A 16438-nucleotide genomic window follows, 5' to 3' on the forward strand; every position below is an offset into this window, starting at 1 on the left:
TAGTAAAGTCTTCAACTTTTAACCACATCAATATTCACAACTTCGTTTAGGAAAACATGTTAAACATTTGTTTGTTGCACTCTTAATTTTGCCACAGGCAATGCTGCTCTGCGGTCTTCCTCCTGAAGAAGTTATACCAGGAGGGCCTCTCTCCTGCCACTTCTGTTTTCCCACTTCCATATCAACAAACTGCTTATAATGTTTCTTTCTTAATCTTGCTTCTGTTTGGCTAGGAAATGCTTGTTGTTATCTTGCTTAATTATTGCCCCATCTTTACTTTGGCAACAACAGTTACAATCTTCCTGCCACAAAGTTCTTTTATCATTCAACCAACATAATTTATAAGCTCTGTAAAGGATTGCCCCATCTTTAATTTGACAATGCTACTTCTGATTAGCTTGTTTCTGTGTTGCCCCTTCTTTGCTTGGCATTTGTGTTTGCAATTAGCTGGCTTTTGGTAATACTGCTTATACATGTTTCTTTAAGTTAGTTTGGTATTCAAAAATATTTAGTAGTCAGCGGTCGCATATAGAGCGTACCGGGATTATCCTTTTCTGGTAAACTCTATGGTTTTTGTGTATGCGTCCGTGCGAACTGCTGCCCCTGCTCGCTCTGCTTCTGACTCTGTCTGAACGGCAGGCTGTTTCTCGCGTCCTGCAGCCCGCTCCAAACATGAAAGGAGCTTCCCTGGTTCCTAGTGAACACTGGTGCTCGCCAGCCATTGGGACACTGCGAGCCAGTAGGAGAGCCTTTCTCTCCAGTGAAAAAGCTTTCTGCAATACCACCTTCTGCTGCTCGACCTCTGCAATTCAGATTATAAACCTGGGAATCCCTATCAGGACCGATACCGGCTTTAACAAAAGCAGCGGCTCTGGCGTTTCCCTTCTTCTTCCGCTTCTGCTTCTCCTGCAACAGGTGGTTTCTACTACTCCACTCTCTTATTATAATGGCCTGCACCTGAGGGGGCCGTGTATATTCAAAAGTCCCGATCGGGTTGGGGCCATTGGAACCACTAGCCTGCATCGGAGTTCCTCCTTGTCCCAGTACGTGGCGCACTGTGGGACTTGAAGTCACCAATGTTCTGATTTTTTCTTCACACAATTCAACTTTGCAATAGGCCATTATGATTGTAGGGTCTGAACCTTTGATTCATCCGTTTGTTTTTTTAATGGAAGGGATCTGCTTTGTCTTGAACGATTTCCATGCTTGGTAGTTGACTTGCATACCATGGCATCGTTTGCAGGCTGTGTGGATCTTGTATCACATGTTTGCATGTGTTTAGATAGTACTTGGTGGTTGGTTGTGGTGTCATTTTTCATTATCTAATTTGATGTTATGGATAGAAAGGAATGATTTGAGCACTAATTTAAGTGCTCACAATTTCAGGAAATCTATAATGTAGGAAATGTCCTGTAAATGATGCACGTTGGCTTCCCATTCATCCATACAGGGATTATCAGTCACCAGCCTCCATTGCAAAAGCACTGGACTGGACCCCCATGCAGCATGCTTTCTTCCCAGCACCACAATCCCCATAGTGACCGAACCATTGGCATAAGATAATTTGTTGCATGTCCCAATTGGACACCTGTAATTACTGATCCTGGAGACACTGTGAAGGTGCATGGTGGTGTTGCACCAAGAGGAGATGAATAGTTGCTGTGTGACGATGTCCTCGGTTTATCACCTGTAGGTGGAGTTGAGGAAACTGTGGGAGCCAGGGCAGGGGAGGTACCCCCCTCTGTGATGCGACCCATGCCAGTAGCATAGGGCTGATCCCAGAGAGCGACACCATTGGCGGTATTAGTAAAAGGTACACCATATCAGTCTGGGAAATGCACTTTGATAGAGGAGAGTGAGGCAATAGTTCAGAAGCCAAACCTGTACTTAAACTCCAAAGAAAACCATCCCAAGAACCACTATTTAGTTTACGCAGGATGAGCTGGTGCTTTGACTGTTCATTCTGTACTCATTCACTGCACCCATTCACAGTTCCGTGTTTGTCTAAGGATTTAATAGGTAGTATGTCTAGTGTGCAAGCTCTAGGATGGTCCATGACAGGAGTCTAGCAGAAAGTTCCAATCAGGGAAAACGCACAGCAAACACATTTCACCATGGATGCAGTGGAAGCGGGAAAAGGAGCTGTCACACGTGGACCATTGCACCAGATCAATGGGCTCCTAAGATAAGGTTCCATTATCCCACAAGGACGGTCGGGTTCCTGTAACCTCTGAACGGAATCCGACAGTACCCAAGGCCCTCATGTTCAAACATATTAATCCCCTGCAGGTAAATGGAATAACTGGCCACAAAAAGGAGGCGGTGGCAGGACCATTGAAGAAAGACCAATCACAAATGAGAAAAATAACTTATAAATCAAAGCACTTATGGGACAACCATTCTAAGACTCCCTTTAGAATAAGCAGTGCAAGCCACCTGAATTTGTGGATGTTAGAGTAGCATTCCTGAGAGAGATTGAGGGAGAAAGTGGTGTTTATAGTGAGTAGGGAAGAACAATCTGAATCTGAGAAGCAGAACCTTTGTTGGCCAAGCAAAGAAGGGCAGTTGGCAAAATGGCACGTCAGAAGGGTGTGGCAGTGCCAGTTAAGCCACAGCATATAACTGAAGAGGCTACACAGTTAGCCCCTCTGAGACCCTGGGCCCAAATACTGGCGGGGGCCAGGACTTGGCGAGAAATATTCTAAGACTTTAACATAAGCTCTGATGGCAGCTGCAAGGTTACCAGCATAAATGAACGCTTGTTAGCCCTTGAGAACCAATGTGGGGGTAAGAGGAGAAACCTCTACCCAGAAATAACCAGGTGGGGGAATGCCTAATTGTATTAGCAAAAAAGAAGCCCTAGAGCAAGAGAGGCCCAATATGGTGCTAGCTAAAAATACTAGCCTTTTGGCCATGTTTATTTATTGGACATGTGTATGGCTCTTATACACAAGTGTTTCCAGGCAGCACAAGACAAAAAAGGGGTTGGGGGGGGGGGGTGAGCATGGGATCTAATGAGGAAAAAAAACAGCAACAGGAAAACAGGCGGTTATATTGGCCTTGTGACAATCCTGCTGTGCAAATGCTTAAGGAGATAAGTGCAAGGGGGTGGGGGTAGAGGTAGAAGTGCAAAGGGGAGGAGGCGTAAGTGCTGTACAGGCTGAGGCGGCAAGTGCCAGGGGAAAGAGAGGGGAGGGGAGGCAAGTGCATTGGGTAGGAGGACTGGGTAGGGATAGGCCGGAAAGGGGACCCAAGGGAAAGTCCCGGCGAAGGATGCTGAGAGGGACTGGCAGGTGGGGTGGTCTGGTTCCTGTATTACTCAGAAGGTACCAGGCCCCAGTCAGAGGCAGGTGGAGAGTTTAGCAAGGCCTAAAAATGCAAAGACAGGATGAAGTCACAGACAAAGAATTGTACTGGGGCACTCAAAAAGGCCTTCACCTCTGAGTGACTTGGAGCTCAGTCATGTTCACACTTTCGGCAGATTGAAAATAAAATGAGGATTGGACACTTTTGGTCTTTTAGCTTAGGCCCTACACAGACTTTCCTTTATCCCTTGTCCCCTACACCTCAATGTTTTGCTTGGATTTCCTTCTTTTGAAGTTCAGTGCCTGTTCTCTAGGCATATCTCCTAGCCCTGCCCTGAAGCGTGGGAAAATTGAACTCCCTGGTGAACCACCAGTCCGAATGAGGCTTCCTACTGAGAGCATGGACTGTCCAACCCCATCCTAAGCCGCTGCACTCTACAGGATAAGCCCTAGTGGCGAAGATGCACACTTTGGTTGCTATTGGGATCCTTGTTTTGTCCTTTTTTGTGGATGCGAACTTACAGCGACAAATAGGCCCAGCCAGTTTGTGTTGATACGGTTATTTTGCTCTATATGCTGCCCTCTGAAACGTGCACCAATGTTTGTGATCCAACCGGTTTTAAACAGAGCATTTTGTTGCTTCTTCCTCACGACCGCTGGCCATCATTGAAGGAGTCCTTCAGAGAAAATGCTGTTTGATTGAAGTGCTCCTCTTTCAAAAGAAAAATAAGCCTGCTCAAGAAATTAATAATTTGCACTGGCAAATGTGTTCACTGGCAAGTCCAATAGTTTGAGCTCAATATTTTGAGAGAACATTTCTTCCCTTCGTCATCCAGGTAGGAATGCTCCTACTACCATGCACTAAATCGCTTGTGGTGGTGATTCAGTCTTCGCGAATGATGGGTATTCTTTGGTAATAGGTATGTGTGAGCATGTAACATGGAGGTCTATGCGGCGCATCCATTAATTTTGTGATTGTTGTGTGAAAATCAGTGCCAATATTTTGAATTTTCTTTCTTTACTTATTGGTCTAAAATGGGCCTGAGCTGAGTTATGCCCATCTTCCACTAGGGCGTAGCAGTAGTTAACTCCCTATGGTGCCTAGGGTGCCTGGGTACGGTCTTGAAGGAATTCTCCTAGAGTATGCAGACTTCCTGAACCAGCCGTTAGTTATTCTGAGTTGTGTGCCTTTTTCTCAATGAATGCATGGTCAGGAACTGTTTAACATGAGAATGTAACAATTCTGTACAATATTAATCAGTGGATTGTCTTTTCTGATCGACTGCCAAACTGGGCAGATGACTCGCAATGAGTTGTTAAACCTAGATATTCTGAAGTGGAGAATTGAAAACGTTGACCTTGTGTTTTAGTTGTATATGGCTTACTACTGCTGTCAAAGGCTTAGCCTCTCCTCTTCCCTTGGGTTGATATCTTTGCCTTTGGTATTGGGACTTGTGCTCAAGATGGTTCTGCTTACTTGGCTGTGCATGGGTACCATGAATGCACTATGGGAAAAATCTCCTTGGCGGAGTATGGCACGACTACATGTCATTCTCCTATTTCCTCTGGTCGAGACCTATAGTACTTCATGTCTCTGTCTCTGACTTCATCCGTCCTCTCATCTATGTGGGTACGGAAGGGGTTGGACACTGAAAATGGTGTTCCATAATCTTACACTTTGCATCAATTGTAGACTTGCCCATCTGAGCCAAGAGCATCTCCTCGTGTACACTGTTGACTGACAAGTCCACCACATTCTTTGCTGTTGGATATCTCTCAAAGGACTTCCCAGTAGTCTGCTAATTGTTTCACCGACTCCCGTAGGGGTCCTGAAGAAGGCACGGCACCATGAATTAGGTAAGAGTTTGTTTATTAAAACGGAGCTCCCCGGAGCCCCAACCAACATTCGTCACGTACAATTATTTTTCCTCTCACTCCAACCGCCCACCTGGTCACGCGGCTCTCGCTAAACAATCACAAGAGCGCGCGTGACCACCGCGAGCTTTAACATTCTCACCAGAGACTTGGATATCTCTACACATCTTTCCCCTTTACAGAAAATTTAACAAGATAATTTGATATTAACAGAGTAAAGAAAACATAACTTATTATATAATGAACACAATAAAATTAAGAGTTATCTGAATTTTAAATATGAAGTGTTAACATATTCTTATTTAAATCCACATACAATTTGCATTTCAAGATGAAATTTCAAGTTTCATAATCTCTCATCCATACTGGCTTTGACCTAGACCTATGCGGACCTTCTTCATTGGTTATCAGACCAGCATCATCATTCTTTTCTGTCACCACACTTTTTCATCTCTTTTTCCAATTCCTTTCCATTTCTCATTTTTTCTTCTTTTCCTTCTAACTGTTCTCCCACTTTACTCTCTTTCACGTCCCTTACTTTTGCCAACCTTCCTTTAGACCAAACTTCTCCTCCTTCCAAAATGACAACATTACTTTTTACTGAACAAATTCTCTTCGGTCCCAGGAACTTACTTTCTACACATTTGTTCACTAGTCTGGGATTTTTAACATACACCATCTCTCCAATCTTCCATTCTTGTTCCTTCACTCTCATCCTATCATCAAACAATTCCTTGTTCCTCTCTTGATTCAAAGCAATGAGTTTCATTATGTGGCTCCGATCCACATTCACCACCTTGGCCATGCCTAACCAACCTGGACATAACTTTGTTCCTGGTTCCCTACTCTTCATTGACACAAATGGAGATATACCAGTTACCGAGTGTGGTGTAGTGACATAATTCCATGTTAACATCCTTAATACTTCTCTCCATGGTTGTCTTGATTTCATGGCCATTTGTAAACCCCCTTTTATGTACCTGTTAACCCTTTCAACAAGCCCATTAGCCTTAGGGTTATACAATGCCGTTCTCGTGTGTTTGATGCCATACTCTGCAAGAAATGTCTTCATTGCTACTGACACAAATTGTACCCCATTGTCCGATACAATTTCCACAGGCACTCCTTCTTTAAGAAAAACTCTCTCCAGAAACACAATCAATTCCTTAGCCGTGACTTCCTTCACCGCCTCCCACTCAAACCATTTAGAATGATAGTCCACCACCACAAACACAAATTTTAATCCATCTCCCAAACCTGATATTGGACCCATTATGTCCACAGCCAACTTACTCCAAGGCACTACATTAGGTATTAATGGTGCTTCTCTTACCACCCTGCATTTGTCACTAGTTTGGCAAATCATGCAATCCTTGACATACCTTTCTGCACTTCTGTCTATTCCTGGCCACCAATAATTCTGCCTCAACTTCCTTTTCATGGCGGCTTCTCCTGGATGTCCCTGATGTGCCAGTTTTATCAACACAGACCTGAGTGATTGTGGTGGAATAACACATCTACCCCTCCTTAGTCTGTTTTCACACAAATTCAACTCATCCTTTATCTCCCACCAGGTATTGAATTTACTCTCTAACTCTCCTTTCTCTGGCCATCCCTTCACAGTCCAATACTTCACAAGTTTAAGATCTTCATCTAGATCCTCTTCCTGTATCCACTCTTCTTTACTAACTGCACTCTGTATTTCAGCCACTACTGACTCTTCCTCTGTCTCCTTTTCTTCAACAATATCCTTGTTTACCGGTAGCCTGGACAAACGGTCCGCCACCACATTTCTCTTTCCCGGCAAGTAACTCACATCAAAGTTATAATTTTGAAGCCCCAAACCCCATCTGCTAATCCTTGGAGAGCCTAACGCCCATCTCCCACTCTCAAAAAGCTGAACCATGGGCTTGTGGTCTGACCTGACTACGAACCTTCTTCCCCACAGGAAAAACTTAAAATGATTTACGGCCCAGAACATGGCCAAAGTTTCCCTTTCTATAACGGAATATTTGCACTCCGCTCCTCTTAGTGTCCTCGACGCAAATGCAATCACTCTTTCCGTATTGTCCTTGTCATACTGCACTAATGTTGCTCCCAGTCCAAGCATACTCGCATCAACCACCAAAACACTCCTGTCTTTGGGATCAAATCTTCCTATGGAGGGCGCTTCACATACTGCTTTCTTGACTCTCTCAAAAGCCACATCACATTCTACCGACCATTCAAATTTCGCCCCTTTCTTGAGTAACATTCTAAGAGGATTAGACCCTCTGGCAAAATCTTTCACAAACTTATGATAATATTCAGCTAACCCCAAAAATGATTTTACTTGTTCCTTATTTTCTGGCACAGGCGCAACTTTCACGGCCTCCACCAAATTCCTCTTAGGTCTCACCCCTTGTTCGTCTATCTCATGTCCCAGATATTCCACTTTGTCTACTGCAATCTTACACTTGCTCCTTTTCACAGTTAACCCCGCCTCACCCAATCTGTTTAACACCTGTCTTAACACCTCATCATGTTCCACTGTGGAACCGGCATAAATTAGTACATCATCCTGAAACACAATTATATTCTTTACTCCATTCAACACTGTCTCCATCACCCTTTGGAATACAGCCGCCGCCGAGGCGAGTCCAAACGGCATCCTGCAATACTTAAATGTTCCAAACACTGTAATAAATGCCGTCAAATGTTGACAATCCTCTTTCAATGGGACTTGATGATATGCCTGTGAAAGATCAATAACTGAAAATATCTTGGCATTGTTCAACACAGATAACTTGTCACCAATTATCGGCAAAGGATGTCTATCTATTAAGATGTTTCTGTTCAGATCTCGCAGGTCTACACATAGTCTAATGTCTCCATTTGCCTTAGCTGCTACCACCACCGGCGACAACCACTCGGAGCTTTCAGTCCTTTCAATTATTCCCCTTTGAAGTAGCAATTCCACTTCTACTTTTAGCTTTTCATTTAAATCATGAGGCACTGGCCTCACTTTGTGCACTTTAGGATTGGCTCCTGCTTTCAACCGGATTTGATGCTCAAATCCCTTTAACATTTCCAATTCTTCTTGAAACACTCTAGGATATTCCTTCTCCCATTTATCTTTCAACTCTGCTACATCTATAGGCCTTTCCGCATTCGCTTGGATTCTGATCCCTAACTTCCACTGTTCACCCCACCCCAGGAGTGACGAGCCTTCTTGAGTAACATATATCTCAGCTTCACAGCTTCTTCCTTTGTATTTGATGGATGCCTGAAACATCCCTAAAATCTCAATTTTTACATTTCCATAAGCATAGGGTTCAATGTCATGTTCTTTCAACTGCTTTACATTTCCCTGCATGCAACCCAAAAACGTTGCCTTCGACATCAAAGTCCACGGTGAACAACTGTCCACTTTCATTGTTACTATTCTCCCGTTGATCATGAACACATCCGTAGGTGCCCCTCCTTTATCTGAAACTTCCAATATTTCTAGCACATGTTTTGCTTGGTGGCTCACTCCCATTGCATGGTCCTCTTCTTGTTCATGTACTCTTCCTCCTGCTTCGATGTTCTGTACCATACCTGATTCACGACATACTCTCGCAAAATGACCCTTTTTCTTGCATTTCAGGCACGATATATTTTTTGCTGGACAGAACATACTTGTTGATATGTGGCGGTTACTCCCACACTTATAGCATCTTATTTCCTTGTTAGGAACCCCTTTACGGAATCCCCTCACTGCTGCCACTTCTCCATCTGACTTATCTCCTTTCATAGTATTCATATATTTATGGGTCTGTTCCATGCTTCTTGCCGTGTCTATGGCTAACTCCAGTGATGCATCTTTTGACAATAGCCTCTCCTGTATTTTTATATTGTTCGTGCATCTAACCAATTGGTCTCTTATCAGAGAGTCTGTGAGTAGTCCAAATTCACACATGTGACTAAGGGATCTTAACGCTGCAATAAAGTTTTCCACAGGTTCTTGTGGATCTTGTACCCTCTGGAAGAACTTGTGTCTTTCAAATGTTATGTTCTTTTTAGCTTCAAAATGAACTTCCAATTTCCTTTCTGCCATTGAATACTGATCCACATCTCCTTGGCCTTGCTGTGGAAGATCTGGCAACCCATCATAAACGCTCCTGCCTTCGGTTCCTAAATTGTGCAGCAAAATCGCTTCTTTCCTTGGTGATGCGAATTTATCACCTCCTATGGCAATGAAATACGTGTCAAATAACTTCTTCCACCTGTCCCACCTAATTGGCGGGGCACCTGGTTCTGCCAGGAACGGTGGTGGCGGTGACATACTTGCTGCAGCCATTTTATTTGTATTATCCCGATTTGTTGGTTCCAATATATATATATACTTTTTTTCCACAGACAGTCACTAACTGGTTCCTCCTTCCCCACTGACAATGTTTCTTTGGCTATACTATTCTCTACTCCAAAGTTCTTTAAACCTTGACTTTTTATTTAACCTCTTTTGGCAGCACTTCACTTTTATATACCATCTGTATCCTCTGGGTGGCACTGTCTTATAATGCAGGTGGCCCTGTTTTCATTTTGGAGTGTATCTCTAATGTGCCTCCCCCTCTTGTTATTTGTTGTTAGTGCTTGCTTAGCCCAGCCTCACCCCCCTCCACTCCTCACCTCTGTGTCCAATGAAGCTTTACTGACCTGGATTGACTGCTTTGGCTCTTGTCAGTGAGCCGCCGAGGCGGGGAACAAAAAGCACTACGATCCTCCTTCTCCGCGGAAACCGTCTCCCTGCAGCACCTCACCATCCGGCTGCTGCGGAGACAGTCCTCTTGCGGTCCCCCACTTCCGTGTGCTGCTCTGCACGGCGTCTGGGGTCCGCTACTGATTCCGACGTCCCAGCACTCTGCCTCTCCACAGAGGATCGCTCTGCCGGCTCCGTGGCGAGCTCCGTGCCTCGTCGCCACTGAAGAAGGCACGGCACCATGAATTAGGTAAGAGTTCGTTTATTAAAACGGAGCTCCCCGGAGCCCCAACCAACATTCGTCACGTACAATTATTTTTCCTCTCACTCCAACCGCCCACCTGGTCACGCGGCTCTCGCTAAACAATCACAAGAGCGCGCGTGACCACCGCGAGCTTTAACATTCTCACCAGAGACTTGGATATCTCTACAGGTCCTATCTTCTTTGCCTAAATAAGTAGTCCGGCCCTCTGTTCCCAGTGCAGGTACGATTAAGCGCACGCCTCTTCCACAGAGAATCCATCTGTCTGCTCTCCTTTTCTGGCGGGCTGATCATTCCAAGGAGGAAGATGCGTAAACCTTTTTGTACAGTGAAGATAATCAAATGATGTGGGTGACATTCGTTTTAATGAGTAAAAGAACAGTGTCCAGCTCTCTTTATTGTTTTTTCCATCTGTGTGTTCGGGGCTAATAATGTAGCTAAGAAAGCTCATGTTCTTTCTCGGTTCTGCCGACGTTAAAGTGGGACAAACTGGTTTGAGAAATCCTATTTAGTAGCTTGGCTTTTTTAATGACTCCTTTTTCTTTTCTTCTTCGCCCCCTCCCCCCAGCCATCCTTCAGCATTAACTTAATATTGTTTTTGGTGCTGGTGAATATGAATGAAGATCACATTTATAAAATGTTACCTGCATGTAACACCAGCACTAAGTTGTGGGTATAGTTATTAAATTAATAAATGCCCCACTAAGCAACCCTTGCTCTGTACTTCATATACAAAAAATAACTTGCCCTGATGCTGAAATGTTCCTCTGTGGAGTAGGTTGGCTGCCTTAAAAGCACAGTTTTGTATACAGTCCCTGCCTCGCTGCTTTCTTGTTAATTTTGTATCTTTTTTGTATTTGACTGTATTAGTTCAACAAGGAACTTTTCCTCAGACGAGAAACAAACCATAAACCCTTGCAAAAAGACAGAAAACAAAATAAGAAACATTTCATTCTTATCAAACCCTTGTCAAAATGTAAACATTATCTATTCATACAATAATCATTGTAGCTAAATAAACCCCATTTCATCAATATTCTTTCATAGTCCACACGTAAATAAAAAACAGTATAAAACGTCATATAAAACTAATTATAACCCCTTGCAGCAATCACCCGTGGCACTGTCATTTAAACTACTCTTTTAGAAAGCTCAGCGTGGCAAATCTTCAATTATTTGATGTATGTGTTAAAATATATTGCCAAACTAGGCCAGATGATAAAACTTTATAGTCCTGAATTGTGAATGCGCAACGAGAAGCTAATGCGTGGCATTCCAGTAAGAGGTGATGCATTGTTTCTTTAATTCTCTCTGTGCAGTGCCTACAAGTCCTCCATAAAGGGTCAATCCCCTCCCTTCCTCCTGGGATCTCTTTAGTGGGAAAGAGATTGAAGCGCAGACTTATTAATTGTGGTCGCCAATATTGTCTTGGGAACATTTGCAAGTAAGGAGGGAGAACACCAGCAGGCCTAACCTCTATTAATATTCCTGAGTATAGATGGAACCCACAAACCTCTTCAATGGTGTTTATCCAATCAGTCTGCCTACCCAGGGCCATCTGCAGCAATTCAAGGCCCAAGTCATAATGTTGTAGACTCTTGGCACTTTACCACCAAGTTGTTCAAAGGTCTACTGAGCCGTCTGTCCATTAGCTGCCTCAAATGCCACCAAACGGGGTCTCTTCTACACAAATCACTTTTACCAACATCAAGTTCTCCATATCACCACTACTGCAATAGACTGTAAACCCAGCTCATACCTTATTACTTGGTCCGGGACTCCCTGGGGAGGCTTTAAAACTCGCCTCCAAAATAAACCCTCAAGTTTTATCCAATTTGTCTCCAAGACAAAAAACAAAGTTTCTGCACTGTATATAACAGGAACTACGTTCTTGTTATCTTATTAGATAGCTAGAACTAATGCTAATTGGCCGTACTTATTTATCTGCATTGTCTGGACCACCAAAGCAGTCATTTTTCATAGGTTTAAAAAAAAATGCTTTAACAGTTCGATTTCACTCTTAGATTCATAAAAGTAAAACCCCAAATAACTAAAATTGCCCACAGTTTCTAATACATTACCGAAGCACCCGTTGAAGTTTTTCCTTCCAAGACGGAATTATGACCTTTGATTACCTTGATGTTTAAATCATTTGCCTTTGTGTACATTTCCAAATCCAACTGCTGCTACAGGCCTATAGGAGTGTGAGCCATCGGGCCATATCATCTACATACAACCAATAATTCACCGGGATTCTAGCAATAGAAGGTGGAAAGCAGCGTTAGTAAAGGCCGTGGCAATGTCTGAAATAAAAAGGTTAAACAAAAGGGGTGCCAGGAGGCAGCCTTTTTTCAGTCCACGTTCACTCTTTATTGGGGCTGATATCAGTCACTGCCTGTGTTTACGTGTAGGGCAATACGCGTTTCTAGTTAAAGGTGCTGGGCAGTCCCAAAGTCGTAACTTTGCCCACAGTTTGCTCCTATTCACACTATCGAAGGCCATGGAGAAAGAAGTCAAATGCAATATTTAGTGGTTTTGACTTCTCCATGTCCTTGAACAAACCAAGAATGAACCCACTGGCAGTTGTCCCCTCTACCCTGCAAAAACCTGTCTGAAAGACGTACAGTCCCATTCCTGCAGATCTCGAAGCAGCAGGCCATCCGGCAAACATCTTCGAAGGGACGTCTAACAGCAAAATAGGTCTATAGTTTGCTGGACCAATATGGTGCCCTTTTTTATAGATCGGCACATTGATAGCGCATAAGGACTTTTTTAGTTTTTTTGTTCTCAATCTAATCGCTTTCTGAAAGATAGCCAGTAAAATGTTCGCCCAGAAGTGTGTGTTACCTTTGGGGACCACCGCTGCTAGACCATCTGGGCCTGGGGCTCTAGAGTTATTACTAAGGGTAATTAGATTAACCAGAACATCCAGGTCCCTTTTACAAAAAGTCCAAGGCCTATCAGTATACTGGATGACGGAGTTCAAACTACCATCATTATACGTATATATGTTCCCAAAATGCGAGGTCCATTTCTCTTCGGAAATGGGATTTATCTCGATACTAGTTTGAGGACTCGCATCCGATTTGATTGTGGACCAAAACTCACGAATATTCTTTTGTGCCAATGTTCTAAGCATATTTTGAGTGTCGGCTAGTAGGTGCTGATATTTATGCTTACGCAACCAATTGGTATAGCAGTTCTTAAAGTCATGCTTCCGCGTTCTCGCTTACCAGACGTGATGCCCTCCGCAACTCTTTTTTGGCGTTGTAGTTCTGAATCATAAAAATGTTTGTGCTGGATTCTAGGTTTGTTGGATCTTGGCATTGCCTCATCCACCTCTCCGAGTAGCTTCTGGTATGGGCAATGTTTACTTGCTCAAAAAAGGTAGTTTACAGGTGCATGGCTGGCCAGATATTATTGAACATTTGTATATTATGCCAGTTCCATGCCACCCTATTACCACCTTGATTTACATGCAGCTCATTACAATATGATTTAGAGCCTGGATTCTGCAAACTCGTACTCTACTTAACCCACAGGGCGAGGTGATCACTACCCTCTCTGTGTTCAATCTTCATAGATTTGATATCCAAAAAGATCTCTTCAGATGTGAAACAATAGTCTAGGGTATTTACTTGGAGACCTCTAACGCAGGTAAATGTAACACATGATATGTATTTAAAAATAGCACTAATGAATGTAATGAAGATGCCCATGATTGAGTTGAAGGAAGTGGATGTATATTCGCAGAACTCTGGCTGGGAAGTAGTTGGTCAAGTGACTTTGAGGGTGCTCGTTAGAAGGGAATTGTTAAAGTTCTTTCCTAGTACTTCAGTTGGGTGGCATTTAGGTAAACGTTTTTGGAGCATTTGTAGGCACAGAGGAGTTGGGATAGATGTTTTTTGAAGGTTGTCCAATTTGAATGGCGATTCGATGTGCTTTGGTAATTCTCATGTGGGAAAGGCGCTATTTCTTAGCAGAATTGGGGGATCAGAGTCTCATGGGGTGTGTTAGGGGAACCATGATTTCTAGGTAGTGTTCATTGTGCTGGACTGTGGGAGGGTAGAGGTTCATTCAAAGTACTGCCCACCAGGGAAGGGGAGGGTTGATGTCCTTTGGAGGTTCTGTCACTGACTTGGATTTCTTCTGGTTTTTGTGTTTTTTTTATTACAGACTTCGGGGAAGTGCGAAGATCTGGTCCAAGTCAAACTAGCCACCACTTTCATTCTTCTTAGCAAGCACGTGGGAGAGGTGAAGATAGACAGCGTGAACTGGAGGAGAGAGGGGCTGGAGATGAAGATAAGGAGAGGACCGTATGTAGGAGGAGTGGCAAGATTGCATTGGCAGATGAGGAATGGGCACACACTTAGAGGCAAGATTGGAAGTGCAGTGATCGTGCAAACAGAACATGGGTCACAGAGAGTAAAGGTGCAAGAAGTGGCTAGCACTATGTGGGTGCCATTGGGGGCCAATATGGATGAAGGAAAGGGGACGCAGAATAAGGATGGAAGAAAAAATGCCAAACCAGAGCAGGCATGAAAGAAGTAGTATTTATAGGGGTGGGCAAGATCCAGGTGTATGAAAAATTGGAATATATATTAGTAATGGCAGATGGGATGGGATGTTAGATGAGTGAACATGGAGTAATGAGTATTTTGAGGTGTCTCTGCTTCAACTTCCGATCTTTCACCCGTTACTGTCTTTTTCACTTTTGTACTGCTCTGCCTCTACTATGGTTTTTCTCGCCTGCATACAACCACTCTTTCCAGCTCTTCTCTCTTTCTGGGAGTTCCTCTGCTCACCCAAACAGGGAAACATCAGAGCCGTGGGGACAGTGGCTGACTTCAAGGGGAAAAGTTGAAGGGAACCCAGGGAAGTTCCAATCACCAGTTCAAGGAACCTTGAGCAAAGTACCCTCCGATTCCCATCGCCACCAAGTGGACTCCTGCTAAACATTCCCTCAACCCTTATGCCTCCTATTTTTACTTCAAGAGACTGAGCAGGCCTGTGAATGGACACCAGGGAGAAATCATTTGAGAACTCTCCAAAGCCCTACCACTGCATGAACCTTTCCAAGCCTATCCATGTCATTGATGGACATTTCGGAACCACTGGCCTCACTCCATTTAGGACTTCTGGGAGAAAAGATAATCTTCAAGGAGCACTTGGAAACATAGCAATCCACCCTACCTACACAAGTCCTTCCCTGCGATTACAAGTAATTGTGGCAAAGGTGGCCTCCATCACATGAATTTCTTAGATAGACATCCTCTCATAAATCTGTATTCATCACGATAGTAAAGACACAACCTCTGTGAACACATTGAATTCTGTTGGTTGTCCAAGCGAATTCTGGAACAGACCTTGATCACCATCACATTGATCTCTGTGATGGACATCTCCTCTGGCATGGAATCTCGGGATAGAGGACATTTGCCCTCCTACAGAATTCTGGAAAAGGTGTGCCATTTGCCATTGTGTCGAATTGTGTTATAGACAAGCTGCTATCTCAAGTAATTCTGGATTATATAGAGTACCACCACCTCACAGAATTCTGATATCAACCTCCTCAGCATGGATTCCTGGCTTTTATGACCTCTAATTTTGCATGCAGTCGTAGGACACATAGACCACCGCATGGATTCCTGGAACGAACGGCTTTATGCATTCTCCTAGAATGGAGGACCTCTAAATGCCCATTGAACCCTGGGATAGAACTCGCTCTCTGCTGCATGGTGTTCTGGAAAAGGCAAACTTTGCACCCACGACTGCATGTAACTCTGTGTGAACCCATCACAATAATAACTGCACTCTGTGAAATTATATTTATTTCTTTCATTTTGGTATCGCTTTGGAGAATTATATGAAAAAATCTATATACATACATATATATATATATATATATATATATATAAATCTATCTATTAAAGTATATATTGTAAGCCTGTTTTCTCTAGCATTCTATGCTTCTTTATCGGGTCATGGGTTTCTTTGGTTTCGAATCCTGGGTTGAGCATCTATATTGATATGATATGGTATTGATGACGAGACAACCTTGTTATGGTGTGCTGAAGGATTGGGGTGCTTAAGAGACAGTGTGTGGTGGGTGTTGGCGGGGGAGAGGGAGAAAAAGGCAAAGAGAGTAAAGCAAGTGGGTTAAGCAACATTTGAATGTTATGGCTAGGAGAGAAACCTGGGAGCAGTGAAAGAAAAAGCACAAGTGATGGAGGGCCTGTGTGAAAGCACTGTCAAAGTTCAGCAGGGAGGGTAGGT

General features: G+C 43.5%; 1 protein-coding gene across 2 annotated transcripts in view; it reads left to right on the forward strand.

Moving 5' to 3' along the window:
* Positions 1-15982, forward strand: part of COPS7A (COP9 signalosome subunit 7A) — a 217502-nt gene extending 201520 nt beyond the window's left edge. Inside the window, exon 8 of one of the 2 annotated variants that reach the window (XM_069650669.1) lies at positions 14339-15982. In XM_069650669.1, coding sequence (XP_069506770.1) covers positions 14339-14378 — 40 coding nt within the window. In that variant the 3' untranslated portion in view covers positions 14379-15982. The remainder of the gene's footprint in view (positions 1-14338) is intronic. The other variant, XM_069650670.1, reaches the window with a different exon arrangement.
* Positions 15983-16438: the final 456 nt, after the last annotated feature.

The sequence above is a fragment of the Ambystoma mexicanum genome, chromosome 3p, assembly GCF_040938575.1.
Source record: "Ambystoma mexicanum isolate Mex_15411 chromosome 3p, UKY_AmexF1_1, whole genome shotgun sequence".
Classification (NCBI taxonomy): domain Eukaryota; kingdom Metazoa; phylum Chordata; class Amphibia; order Caudata; family Ambystomatidae; genus Ambystoma; species Ambystoma mexicanum.